Here is a 13,773-nt window from a genome sequence, read left to right on the forward strand (position 1 = left end):
CCCGGCGGCAATGACGAGAAGACGTTCGTCAACAAAATATTTACTTTGTCATCGCCCCAGTCATGGATAATTTGACCCATGACATACAGATCTGCTGGAGGCAAGGGATCTTTGAAAAAATCACCTGCTCACAAGAAAAAACAACAACCCAACTTAGTAAACTATTGACGAACTGGATTAAATACATTTTAATTGTTAACAACGGGTGGTTTGAGAGTACTACTCGTATGTTGTGCTTCATTTTTATCCCTCGGTCTTTCTGTCAGCTGTTTTCGTTTTTCTTAGCATTAAATCACCTTGAACGGGTCAAACATTTTGTATTTATCTAAATCAAAAGTTTTGTCAACAAATTTTTTTGATAAACAGAAATTGCAGCATTTAAGCGAGCACATTATCTATAATTCTGGTTTGTCTTTGTTATGAATGTAAAAGAAACCGAATAAGGGATTTATAAAGAGCTGCGGGGAGATTTATTAAAGAGTATATGAAAATATTTTAAAAGCATTTTTCCTTACATAAATGCATTTTATCAAGCCTTGAGCCCTTAAAAAACTCTGTAGTATGTTAATAAAAAGTAAACTTGCCTAGCTCGTTTGTTTTGAGAAATATCCTTTAAGCAAAAAAGAAATTGATAACATAATAATATATTTCAAAGCCCACTTCCCCTAAAAGTTAGAGATCACGAAAGTGAGATCCTCGATTTTTTAAACTTCTTATGAAACAGGCGTACTGTGTTGTATCGTGGTTGGGTGCTTCGCTATCGCACCCAGGAGACGTGAGTTCAATTCTTGTGCGGGGAGAATGTTTATCGAGTTTCTTCTTCTTTCTGCTGGGATGTCGTAACTCTATCAGCTTCGGTTGGCCCTGACAGGAAGGTCGAAGCGGGCCGCCTCCTAAATGATCTATATTGTGTCGATGGTGGAGTAAGACTTCTACAAGTGTATTACATTACATTTATAATAGATAGCATTTGTATAACGCAAATTAAGACCCAACAGTAAGTTCTATGCGCTTTACGATTTATATTATTACCCAAGCAGACTTGATTGCATTCTCAAACAATCTCAACTTCCTGGAAAACAAACAGTGCAAGCTGCCATTTAATGGCGCTAAAACACTAACACACTGATAAGATCTTTCGCTGTCTTTGGTCGGGTACCCATTCTCACCTGGGTGAAATGAGGAAAAGTCGAGTAAAGCGCCTTTCCCATGGACACAACGTCGACTCAGAGGCTCAACCCCCCGAACATACAACTTCACGATTACGAGTCAGGTAGCCTAACTACTAGACTATCGACACCACGACAGGCAACAAAGGAGGATTAAAGAACTTGCCCGAGGCCACCTTGAGAGATGTGGATCTCCAGTGATGAATCCGCTCCTTGAGCTCCTCTGTCACACAAGGCTGGTCAAATATGGTGACACTCTTAAGGTTGGGATAGTGATTGGCCAACAAATAGGCCACGTAGCCGGACCCACCTGGGGAAATCCAAATATAAAAACAATCTACACACATTTAGTGATTGAGTTCACAGTTCTCAGTTACGTCATAGACATGAATTATAATGATATCTTAGACCTGACACTGTCATGGCCACTGCTCTTTGCTGTGTTATTTAACCCTATCCGTACGTCGTGTTTTATTATCGTATCCATACGACGTGGAAAACTCTCTGCCACCACTTAAAAAAAAAAAATTCACTCGTTAATCCGATCCGTACGCTTTGCATAGCAGTCTGTTAAATGATTTTTTGAGAAATACTCAAAGTTTTAAAGAGATCTTCATACTAGAAATATTCTAAAATGTGAAAAATACAACTCCGGGGGTACAAAATGACCCCAGGGCGTACGTATAGGGTTAAACAACGCTACGTTCGTGTGCACCATGGAAGCACATTAATCAAAATGAAAACATCAGTCTCGCTTACGTCGAGAGCATGAGCAACATTTCCCCCATTGCCTTCATTTGGTTCCAAATAGAGTCAAATTGTGCTCCCCGTGGTGACCAGGAATTATGTCGTCAGAGTCCACAGTCTTGTCAATTGTTTTACCTGTTTTAGTAAAAGTTTACGAGCTCGAAACTTCTTAGAAAGGTGGTTAGGCAAAAACTTTGATTTGCCCCGTTTAGCTGACACGATTCAATCTGAAAAGTGGCTGCAACTATGTTTATGTTCCAGTCGGCATAATTTAGACCACTTCGGAAGAAAGCTGTTTCGATCAATGGTGCCTATCAGAGTTCAGACTTTTTTGGATACATTCCAGCAGAACGAAGAAGATATATAACGAAATGTCTTCCCTATGAGGGAGTCAAAATGCGTGTCTGTCTTTGTGTGCAAAGCGATGAGTCTAATGATTATCTCCCTGCAGCAGCTAACCATAACAACAACAAAAACAACAACAATAATAATGATAATACTAATAATGATAATGATAATAATAATAATAATAATAATAATAATAATAATAATAATAATAATAATAATAATAATAATAACAATAATAATGATAATACAACTGATAGGTTATTTGGAAAGTGGAACATTGCGTGTAGAGGCTGAAATACGGAAGAAGGAAGCAGAGAGGGACATAAATGGGCATATGCAGCACGCCAAAAGTCAATGTCAAAAATGTGCATCTGAGTGCACATGTTGGCAAGGGAATATTTCAGAATTGGATGTATGGCATCTTTTGCCGATATGTAATAAGTAATGCGTAATATTTTCCCTCGCTGGACAGAAAGGAAGATATATACGGGCATTAAGCGGTTTTTTGGGTGGGGGTGGGACTAGTCAGACCCGACGTCTGGAGATAACAAACGAGCAGTTACATAATAAAAGTGCAGACGATTAGACATGGTACTAGAGAATAACATAGCAAAAGAAGGAGGAGATAGATCTAATTATAATGACGACAGATATTTACTGGGTGGTCGCGAGAACCCAGGTGTGGTTTACTCATTGTTTCCTGTCAAACAGCTATCTTCATTATCTGTTCTATAATGGTAGGTAAGATCTACAACTAGACTTCTCGGACAAGGGCGAAAAATGTCGGAGGTCCCGTGAGCGAGTTGCACTCGTAAAAGATCCCTTGATGGTCTAAAATCGATAAGAATAAATCTCGGCCGTCACCCGGGCAAAATTCAAAATTTCCTACCAACTGAAAATGTTTAGTGAGTCCTGCGCACTTATACGACCTTATGCAGTTGCGAGCGCCGTAAAACACATACAAAATAAAATTTTTAAAAACCCACCTGTATTCTTTTGCTCTTATATAACCTTTTTGTGTCACAAGTGCAGTGAAACTCTATAACTAAAGTGGCCTAGTGGTTAGACTCTCGGACTCGTAACCGTAAGGTCGTGGGTTCGAATCCTGTCAGAGACCCGACGTGTGTCCTTGGGAAAGGCACTTTACACGAGTTTTCCTCACTTCACCCAGGTGGGAATGGGTACCCAGCTATAAACGGTGAAAGATCTTGTCAGTTTGTTAGTGTTTGAGCGCTTAATCAGCTGCTTGCACTGTATGCTTCGCGGGAAGCTGAGAATGTTTCTGAGTGTTCTATGGTCTGCTGGGGTAATAATATAGTGTAAAGCGCATAGAGCTTGCTGTCGAGCGGGGTTATGCGCTATACAAATGCTATTTATTTATTATTAAAGCTAAAACTAAAACTAAAGCAAGCATGCTCTGGGTTTCTGTAGCTTTTCTCTATTACCTCGCGACGCAATAATCAGATCCCTGACACTGTTGAAGCGGCTGGACTACAAAGGAGCTATCGTTTTGATCTTAGTTCTTTGATCTTTGACTCCTACGGCGGATCCGACAAAAATATAAACTGCTAGAATGGATATCTGATCTTATGTACTAATGGAGCTAACTCCAAGTGGGTATTCTTAGCCTAAAAGCTTGGAAACCAAGTAATGCTTAAAAATTTGAAAGTATTGAAACCCTAATCCTAACCTTAATCCTAATCCTAATGCTTTTCCGAATCTTGATCCTAACGCTAACGCTAACGCTAACGCTAACGCTAACGCAAACGCTAACGCTAACGCTAACGCTAACGCTAACGCTAAACCTGCACTTAACCTTAATCCAAACTCTAACTCTAAACCTTACCCTGTAACCTAAAAATAAAGTACTGTTGGGGTCTGTGAGACGCCCCCCCCAACCCCCCCACCCCCCCCCCAACAACAACACACAAAACAAACCAAACAACAACGGCACACACACACACACACACACACACACACACACACACACACACACACACACACACACAAAGCTTAGGCTAGTGTTAACGCAGTAGTAAATGCTGGTATTGATATATCTAAAATGTAATCATTAAAGTTATAAGCTTATCCACGTTGTCAATAAGCCGTCATCGGTATAGCTTCTAAAGAGTACTCCCTTTTGGACCTATAAAATAAACAGCGTCACTTCCTTTGCTACTCTTTACACCTCCATCTGGCTTAGAATAATAATATTAAGCATAATAAATTAATAATTGTAATAATAATAGTAATAACAGTAATAATAATAATAATAATAATAATAATAATAATAATAATAATAATAATAATAATAATAATAATAATAATGATGATGATGGTGATGATACTACTACTACTACTACTACTACTACTACTACTACTACTACTACTACTACTACTACTACTACTACAGTAAAGTAAAGTTGTTCCCGCATCCGATCCGGACATTGGGGATTGCCTTGTTTGTGAGACAACTTCCTGGGCCTTCGGCATATTGTGGCAGGGTGGCCAGTTCCTTTCCACGCCGCCTTCACTTCCCCAACTTGAAGTCAAGTACCCATTACTGCTGGGTGGGCAGGAGGGGGTGGAAAAATCGGTGTCCAAACCGAGGCTCGAACCCGGATTTTCCGCTTCGGAGACAAGCGCACTAACCCCTCTGCCACCGAATAATAATAATAATAATAATAATAATAATAATAATAATAATAATAATAATAATAATAATAATAATAATAATAATAATAGTTTCGTCCATCAGTGTCTGACGATGACCGATGCATCTACAGACCAGAATATTTCATTGCGAAATGGGAAGAAACACAGGTTAAGAATATGAGGCTTCTCTTATGGCTAATGAGACCAATTCTGGCAGAGAAATATTTCCCACATTTAAAGCTTTCAAAAGATTTATTTTCACTCGAGGTTGTTCGCAGCTTGCATGCTTCAACTGGGTTAGCAAGGTTTAGGTTATAGAGAACATCTATGTCGTTGTTCAAGAACAAGCACACAGAGACTTCTTCTAAATTATTATTGAGCGCTGCAGATCGAGGCGAGTAAGCGCGGTTATGTTAGACCACAGCTTTCCAGCTGAACGGGCAAAGCTCCCAAAGTCCAGAGCTCCAATTTCCATACATAATACATACAGAGATAGGAGGTCTGCGTACGACAATGTTGATCCACCATCCGTGTTCATACCCATCGACAGAGCCTGCACACAGACATACGTATGTATTATTTACCGCCGTACAATGCTAGTTGTTGCGTCGCGTTACGGATCGTCTGGTATTTGTCCGCCGAAAGTGTCGGGGCACATGCAATGTAGTCATCCAATAATCCAAAATCACTCCTCTGAGAAGAATAGAGTGATCTTTTCTGTATTCATATTTTAGTAGAATTTGCTGCAAAGCACTCAGGCACAGCAGGCCGTCATAAAGGTCTCCCGGTCGTTGGCAGAAAGGTCACTTTTGTAATGGGGAAGACGTAAGTTCAGTTGGAAGTGTCGGATGTCGTATACTTTCACTTATTAATATGGACAATTCATGTTTTAATTCCTAATAATATAATGTGCCTCTATTCGCCTTTTTTGGAATGTACTTGTTTTTACATCTCCATGGACACAAAGAGACAGCTTATCACCTCTATATTCATACCAACATTATGTTATCCGTGCCAGACCTGGACCTTAAACAAAACCCATGAAAGCAAAATCACCGCAAGCGAAATAAAATGTCTCCGCAAAACCCTTAACATCACAAGACGAGACAGGCAGAGAAATGAAGAAGTAAGAGCAGCTATCGGCACTGAGTCCTGCCTGTGTTACATAGAAAGACAGAGGATAAAATGGTTTGGCCACCTGTTACGCATGTCACCTGACCAGCCAGCCTTGAGAGCCTACAACACCAAGCACTCAGTCTATAAAGGAAGAGGAAGGCCACGCAAAAGGTGGATCGAGGGTGTCAAGGAAACCCTAAGAAAACATAGCATCACAACTGAAAGAGCTGCGGAGCTGGCCTACCATAGAAAACTGCATCTCCCCTCGACGCTTAACGGCAACAGAGGATGAAAAAGTAAAAGTAAGTAAAAGTAAATACTTGTTTTTACTCCCTCAACAATACAATCTAGATCATGTAGGACGCAGGTTTCCGACCCTACCTGTCAGGGCCAAATCTAGATGACAGGGACACAATAATAACCCAGTTTCTTTGTTTGTTTAAGTAGAGGTTTTACGGCGCTCGCAACTGCATAAGGCCACATGAGAGACAAGGGATGGATGTCAACAGAGAAGTCCTTACAGGGAATCACACTTACTCTTCTCACCTCTTTAGCTTCAACAGCACAAAGTCTGTTTCGACTATCAAGGCACGCCGGAAGCGGGTCACAAGAGTGAGACAAATATTCCAGTTAAAAAACAACAACTAAGTAACTCGATAAAATTCTTGCCCCTTGGGAACAGAACTCAAGTTTTCTGGGCGCGACATCAAAGCCTTACAGTTATACCATCGGAGCACACGAACTATGCTAGGGGTATAAAGATTTACATATTATGGAAATTACATGTTTTTAATTCTTTATTGTATGTGCCTTTAGTGTTGACTGTTACATACTTATGCTACTAGACTTGTCCTATTACTTAATAAATATGCTGTTTCTGGCTCTCCCAGCCCCAAACGTTTGAGACTACCATCTTCCCAACTCCCCCTCTCTCCCTCTCTCTCTCTCTCTCTCTCTCTCTCTCTCTCTCTCTCTCTCTCTCTCTCTCTCTCTCTCTCTCCTCCTCCTTTCCTCTAACTATTGATCTATCTCTATCTGTGCACCGCTCCACCCTTTGCCTTTTGTCTCCCGCAAAGATATAATGTTCTGTAGCGGTTAGCTGTTTCGCCTTTGCCCGCAGGAGACCTGAGTTCGATTCCCGAGTGGAAAGAAAATTCCTATCAAATATATGAGCCTTTGTGCTTTCCTATTTTAATTTGCCTTCTTTCTTTTTAGTATTTCTCTCTCGTCGCTCGTTTTCTCCCCCCCCCTCTCTCTCTCACACACCCTCTCTTTCTCTCTCTCTTCCCCATTCCTCTCTCTCTTCCCCATTCCTCTCTCTTTCTCCTCCCCCATCTCTCTCTCTCTCCCTCTCTCTCTCTCCGTCTCTCTCTCTCCCCCCCTCTCTCTCTCTCTCTCTCTCTCTCTCTCTCTCCAGTTCGCCCTTTCTCGTTCTCTCCACCTACCCCCAAGGTCCACGGCATGTGCGTGACTGCTTAAGTCAAAGGCGACTGGAATCAGGTCAGCAGCGGGGATCTTGTAACATTCCAGACCCCGATGGAAGCCCAGAACTGTGGAAGAATCAGTTAATTAACTTGTGGCGTGGGTGGTCTGATGGTTAGACTCTCGGGCTCGTAACCGAAAAGTCATAGGTTCCAACCCCGGCATCGATTTAACTTTGTGTAATTGAGAATAAATCTTTAAATGGGAGGTGGGAATGGGTACCCGCCTTTAGATCATGTCAGTATGTTAGTGTTTGAGCGGTTAATCGACTTTTTGTATTGTACGCTTCCCGGGAAGTCGAGAATGTTTCTGAGTTATTTAGGGTCAGCTGTGGTGATACTATTTGTATAGCACATAAAGCATCATGCTACACAGCATGGATTTGCGCTATAAAGATATTCAATTACAATTTTTGAAATGTCCACTTGCGAAGCAATCTTGTACCGTCTGTATGCAACGGTGGAGAGTCCAAGAGCACACCACAGACGCTGGTACATATCAAAAGATTGCTAAACAAGTTTTCAAAAATAATTAAATAGGTTACTTCAGACTCAGTCATCGAATGAAATATAATATAATAATTTTTAACTTTTTATCGTATAAAATTAGAAAGAATGGGCCACTTACAAAGTTGCCAGAATGATATGATAATATAAAGTGTTACTTTATAAAAATTATGAACGTTTGAAATAGTTTCTATCGGACGTGCCAACAATTATACCGAAGACTATCCCTTGTCCACAAAGATAAAATATAGCTAAATGATAAAGCCAAAGTTGTTAACGGAAATGGGGAAATTTAGCGTCCCTTTCTCTATCCCCCAAAACATACACCAATGACCTTATATAAACGTGGGGGAACACAGAGTACGCTTTCATCATCATAAAGTGCCAGATGGGAAACTGTCATAAACGATTATGGTTCTCCGTTCATTTCTCACTCGGATGCTCCCAAAAGACCTCATATCATTATGATGCTTACCTGCCACCCAAGCGTTCAGGTTTTTCAAATAAGTTACCCCTTCCTCGTTTGCCTTCTATTTTTCTTGTGATAGCAAGATGGTAAAAGCATTTTTGTCGTTTCCCTTGCCCCTAAGACTTCACACTACAAACCGTTAGCGTGAGCAAACAAGGGCTGATTATATTCCTCACAGTCTCCTCAAATATATAGAGAACGGACGAAACTATGAGGAATATAACAATTTAATAGCACTTGCTTGCTCACGCTCGCTTTTATAGTGTAAAGCCCTCTTTGTATACTCGGCCTAGTATCATGGGATATTTTGGGACATAAAAAATGAACCCATTGACTTGGACTGTAAAACTAATCTTCGAGAAAAACACTGAAATATTGGGTATTTGGACGAAGATTGGTAAACTGAATTGATCAGAATATTTAAACCTAGTTTTGGAACCGAAGTTAGAGTGTTAAAGCCGCACGAGAGCTCTTGCTAACTGATGCCATTTCGTATCATTTTCCGGGCAGTAATAATATATAATACACTGAGTTTGATTTCATAGGATATGAATTGCGCTAATTCCTTCACTCCCAAATAGATAGATAGATAGATAGATAGATAGATAGATAGATAGATAGATAGATAGATAGAAATAGATAGATAGATATATTGATAGATATGTAGATAGCTAATAAATGAATGAATGGATAAATCAATGAATTAATGAATAAATGAATAAATAAATAAATACATAAATAAATAAATAAATAAAATAATAAATAGATGAATAAATGAATAAAAGAATAAATAAATAAATAAATAAATAAATAAATAAATAAATAAATAATTGAATAAATAAATGAATGAATGAATGAATGAATGAATGAGTGAATGAATGAATGAATGAATAAATAAATACAACTGCTTGTAACTGATTGTACCCGAGAACCCCTCTCACCTGAGTGGTCCCAGGCTGGATCCACGTTTGTGTTGTCGTTGTGTGACCGCACACCTTTCCCATTGGCCACTTTTCTGGACGGTCAAAGGAGCAGACACTATTGTTATTATCATTATTATCATAATAATAATAATAATAATAATAATAATAATAATAATAATAATAATAATAATAATAATAATAATAATAATAATAATAATAATATAATAATAATAATATTTATTATTATTATTATATTATCATTATTATTATTTTTATTATTATTATTATTTAAAATTATTATTATCATTATTATTATTATTTTAAAAAAATAATTTATATCATCATCATTATTATTATTATTTCATTATTATTATTACTATGATGATAATGATGATGATGATGATGATGATGATGATGATGATGATGATGATGATGATGATGATCATATTATAATAAAAGCTACAGAACACACACACACACACACACACACACACACACACACGCACGCACGCACGCACGCGCATACATACACACATACGCACGTACGCACGCGCACATACACACACACATACACGCACACATTAACACACACCGACACAAATACACAGAGAAACACACATACTCACACATAAACACGCGTAACCCCCCCCCCCCCCCCGACACAAACTAAATATTCAAACAGGCACGATGCTTTCAGTGCCAATAGGCCTACAACAATATAATTGTTTATTAATAATAATAAGAAGAGCATTTGTATCCCGCCTTTCCCCACAGCATGGGCCCAAGGCGCACATAGGAGATTAAAAACGCATTCATACTAACACCATACAAATTCATCATGTGCGCACTTTTTGACAGCAACATTCTTTCCGACAATATAAAATGCTAATACAAAAAGGCAAAGGTACAGTCCATTAATTAATTGAAGATGATACCTCAGTTTAGCATTGCCCCCATTTTGGAGCTCTTCGAACTGTCCACACTTCAGGAAATTTGTGAGAAAATCCTTTGATCCTACGGACGCAGAAAAAGGAGATGAGATGTTTCAATAATGGACAATAATACATGTGATGGAAACATATGAACATAAGTATACCACTGGTTAAGAAAAGTTTTAATTGAAAGAAAACGAGATCATAAAAAGAGCAATGATATGAATTTACGCCCCCCCCCCCCAAAAAAAAAATAAAAATAATAAAAAAATAAAAAAATAATAATTTATGCTGGATTAGCCCACAGCTTTGACTTCATTAGCACGACAAGATTGTTGCACTCCAATACACGTTTCTTTAGTGTTTGGTTAGAGACTGAAGTGTTAAGGTAGAAAAACAAATCAAAGTTCTTATTCATTCGTTATTCTTTTTACGGTATCAGTCTATCGTTGCTGGCTTTGAGATTTTTCTGTAAGGCACTAAATTGCAACTATTGTCTTCAGAGACAGAGAGAGAGAGAGAGAGACGGAGCGAGACAAACAGACAGACAGACAGACAGACAGACAGACAGACAGACAGAGAGGGGGGGGAGAGGAGAGAGAGAGGGAGAGAGAGGGGAGGGAGGGAGAGAGGGGGGAGAGGAGAGAGAGACAGAGAAAAAGAGAGGAACAGAAAGAGAAAGATATATAGATAGAAACAAAGACAGGTATGGAGAGAGGCGGATAAAGAGAGAGAGAAAGGGACGTACAGAGACCGGGAGAAATACTAAAGATGGAGACAGGCGTAACGATGCAGGGAGATGGATATAAAGAAAAATTAATTAATATAGAAAAAGAGGGAGGGGGGGGGGGTGGGGTAGTGAGAGAGAAAGGAAGGAAGAAATGGACAGAGAATGAGAGAAAGGAAGAGAGAGAATGAAGAAAGAGAATGAAACAGATAGATAGATAGATAGATAGATAGATAGATAGATAGATAGATAGATAGATAGATAGATAGATAGATAGATAGATAGATAGATAGATAGATAGATAGATAGATAGATAGATAGATAGATAGATAGATAGATAGATAGATAGATAGATAGACGCTGGGCTGAGAGAAAGCATAAATGTATTTATTTGGTAAAATATAAAAACGACTACCTCTTTTCAAAGCCTCGGGAAATCGACGGGCATGGTTCTCACGGGTTACCTCCAACATCATCACTTGGCTGGAGAGACACTTTTGACTTTTCTTACATAAAAACACTGACCCTGTCCTGTTGTTGGAATACACTTGCTGACCTGTGACAAGAGAAAATAAAGACATGTGGGCACATGTGATCGTGTAATGTGTGCGTGAGTGTGTGTGTGTGTGTGTGTGTGTGTATGTGTGTGTGTTTGTGTGTGTATGTGTGTGTGTTAGTGTGTTAGTGTGTATGTGTGTGTGTTAGTGTGTTAGTGTGTATGAGTGTTAGTGTGTGTGTGCGTGTGTGTGTGTGTGTGTGTGTGTGTGTGTGTGTGTGTGTGTGTGTGTGTGTGTGTGTGTTGCGTGCGTAAATATTGTTAGTACATGCATTTATATAAAGCGTCTAGGGCTGTGTTTACACGGGAGTGGGCGCTATAGAAATGATCTTCATTATTATTATTATTATTATTATTATTATTATTATTATTATTATTATTATTATTATTATTATTATTATTATTGAGTACAAAATCAGTCCAAACTATGCATTTATTCAGCTTTATTCTGCAATAAAAAAAAAACGTTTTGACTGATGCGGATCAGGATATAAATTCAGTGGCTTAATAATGTAACCTGTCGGTACACTTAATTCTTGTTGAACACCTCCTTCTTTGCCTCTTAGAAATACTATGTAGGTCTGTGCAAAAGTAAAGTCTGCACATTATTGTAAGTTATTGTGTATTGACAATAGTAACAAACATAAAAAAGAAGGAGGGGAGATAAGGACGATAGATTTTTTATAGGAAAGAAGAAGCAAACCACACAAGAGCACCCGCCAACCACCCACCTGAAACCCTACTCTTGGAGCAGATCGGAAGAATCTTACACCGGGAGGAAGTAGACGGAGCAGACAGCAGTATAAAATTTATCAACCAATCATGTGTGTGTCATAACAGTTTTGAATTTGTTCTCTATTGAGCTAACTCAAAAAGACCACATCCTGACAAATCTGATAGTCAGACAAACAAACATACAAAGAAGCAAACAGGCAAACAAACAAACACACAAACAAACAAACAAACAAACAAACCAACAGGTAAACGAACAGACAAAGAAACAACAAGCAAACCAATAGAAAAATAATATTCCAGACTCCTGAAAAAGCATTAAATTCAGATTTCGAAACATCTATTTCGTCTTTACAGGTACTTGTTCACTTGACGTCACTTGACGAAGTAAACAGACTATTGTGGATTCTTGAGACATCACACCGGCGTCTGTGATGTAGTAGTTAGGCGCTTTGCAGTCGCAAATAGAAGACCCGAGTTCGACTTATCGAGTGCCTCTGTCTTTCTGTCGGAACGTTGTATCCCTCTCGGGTCCGGGTTAACTTTGTCAGGCAGAGTTGAGGCCCACCTTCTACGTTATCTAAATGGTTTCGAAGAGAGTTTTAAATCAAATACAATTATTCCAAAGTTTTTGTTTCCGTCGTTGTTCCCAGGAGAATTTTGGGTTTTATGAAGGCCATTGGCCTTTATGGCAAATTGTAAAATGAAATCGTACTATTAAAATTTTTATTGTTACTTTTAAGAGTTGTTTTAAATTGAAAATATATTCACACTGAATTTTAATATTTTAGTATTTTAAAAGCCAAATAGTTAACCAATCGTGCAGTGAACTTTTGCGAAAGTAAACAACTTGTGTTTCACGCGCTCATATGACCTTACGCAGTTGCGAGCGCCGTAAAACCCTATACTACTACTACTACTAATTTTTTGTTAGTAGACAGTGCAACTGAAGACCCACAACATCCCATCCACCCAGCCAGACCATCCAGCTTCCCAGAGACCGAAGCTCTTTCTCTCCACGACGCCCCAGATGGTACAAGAGGAAGGATAAAGCAGCAGAAAAAAAGACATTAAAACAATGACGATTTCAGCAAATCCTACCTGAAATAGTTTCCTTCGAAAGAATTTTCATCGCTGCCAAAGTATCTAGAAGTCGCTTCAGTACCAGTGGGTCATAGTTCAATTCACTAGCCAGGTCTTTTGACGTCACAGGCTTATGGAATGACTCCAGGTCATCGAATATGCCAACTTCCAAAGCCACTTGGAGAATCTGTCAGAATATGCATCGATAGGTTGTAGCGTCTTGGTCTGTCTGTCTTGTTGTCCGTCTGTCTGTCTGTCTGTCTGTCTGTCTGTCTGTCTGTCTGTCTGTCTGTCTGTCTGTCTGTCTGTCTGTCTGTCTGTCTGTCTG

The 13,773-nt window shown here is 39.0% G+C and overlaps 1 protein-coding gene across 1 annotated transcript in view; it reads right to left on the reverse strand.

Annotated features, from left to right (window-relative positions):
* The window catches only part of LOC101861091 (acetylserotonin O-methyltransferase), a gene marked incomplete in the record, with an annotated part of 60,181 nt that overhangs the window by 1,765 nt on the left and 44,643 nt on the right, over positions 1-13,773 (reverse strand). Inside the window, 7 exon segments of the mRNA XM_013083690.2 lie at positions 2-124; positions 1,336-1,479; positions 7,481-7,585; positions 9,434-9,507; positions 10,351-10,429; positions 11,490-11,630; positions 13,464-13,632. Coding sequence (XP_012939144.1) covers positions 2-124; positions 1,336-1,479; positions 7,481-7,585; positions 9,434-9,507; positions 10,351-10,429; positions 11,490-11,630; positions 13,464-13,632 — 835 coding nt within the window.

The sequence above is a fragment of the Aplysia californica genome, unplaced genomic scaffold (assembly GCF_000002075.1).
Source record: "Aplysia californica isolate F4 #8 unplaced genomic scaffold, AplCal3.0 scaffold00011, whole genome shotgun sequence".
NCBI classification, from domain to species: domain Eukaryota; kingdom Metazoa; phylum Mollusca; class Gastropoda; order Aplysiida; family Aplysiidae; genus Aplysia; species Aplysia californica.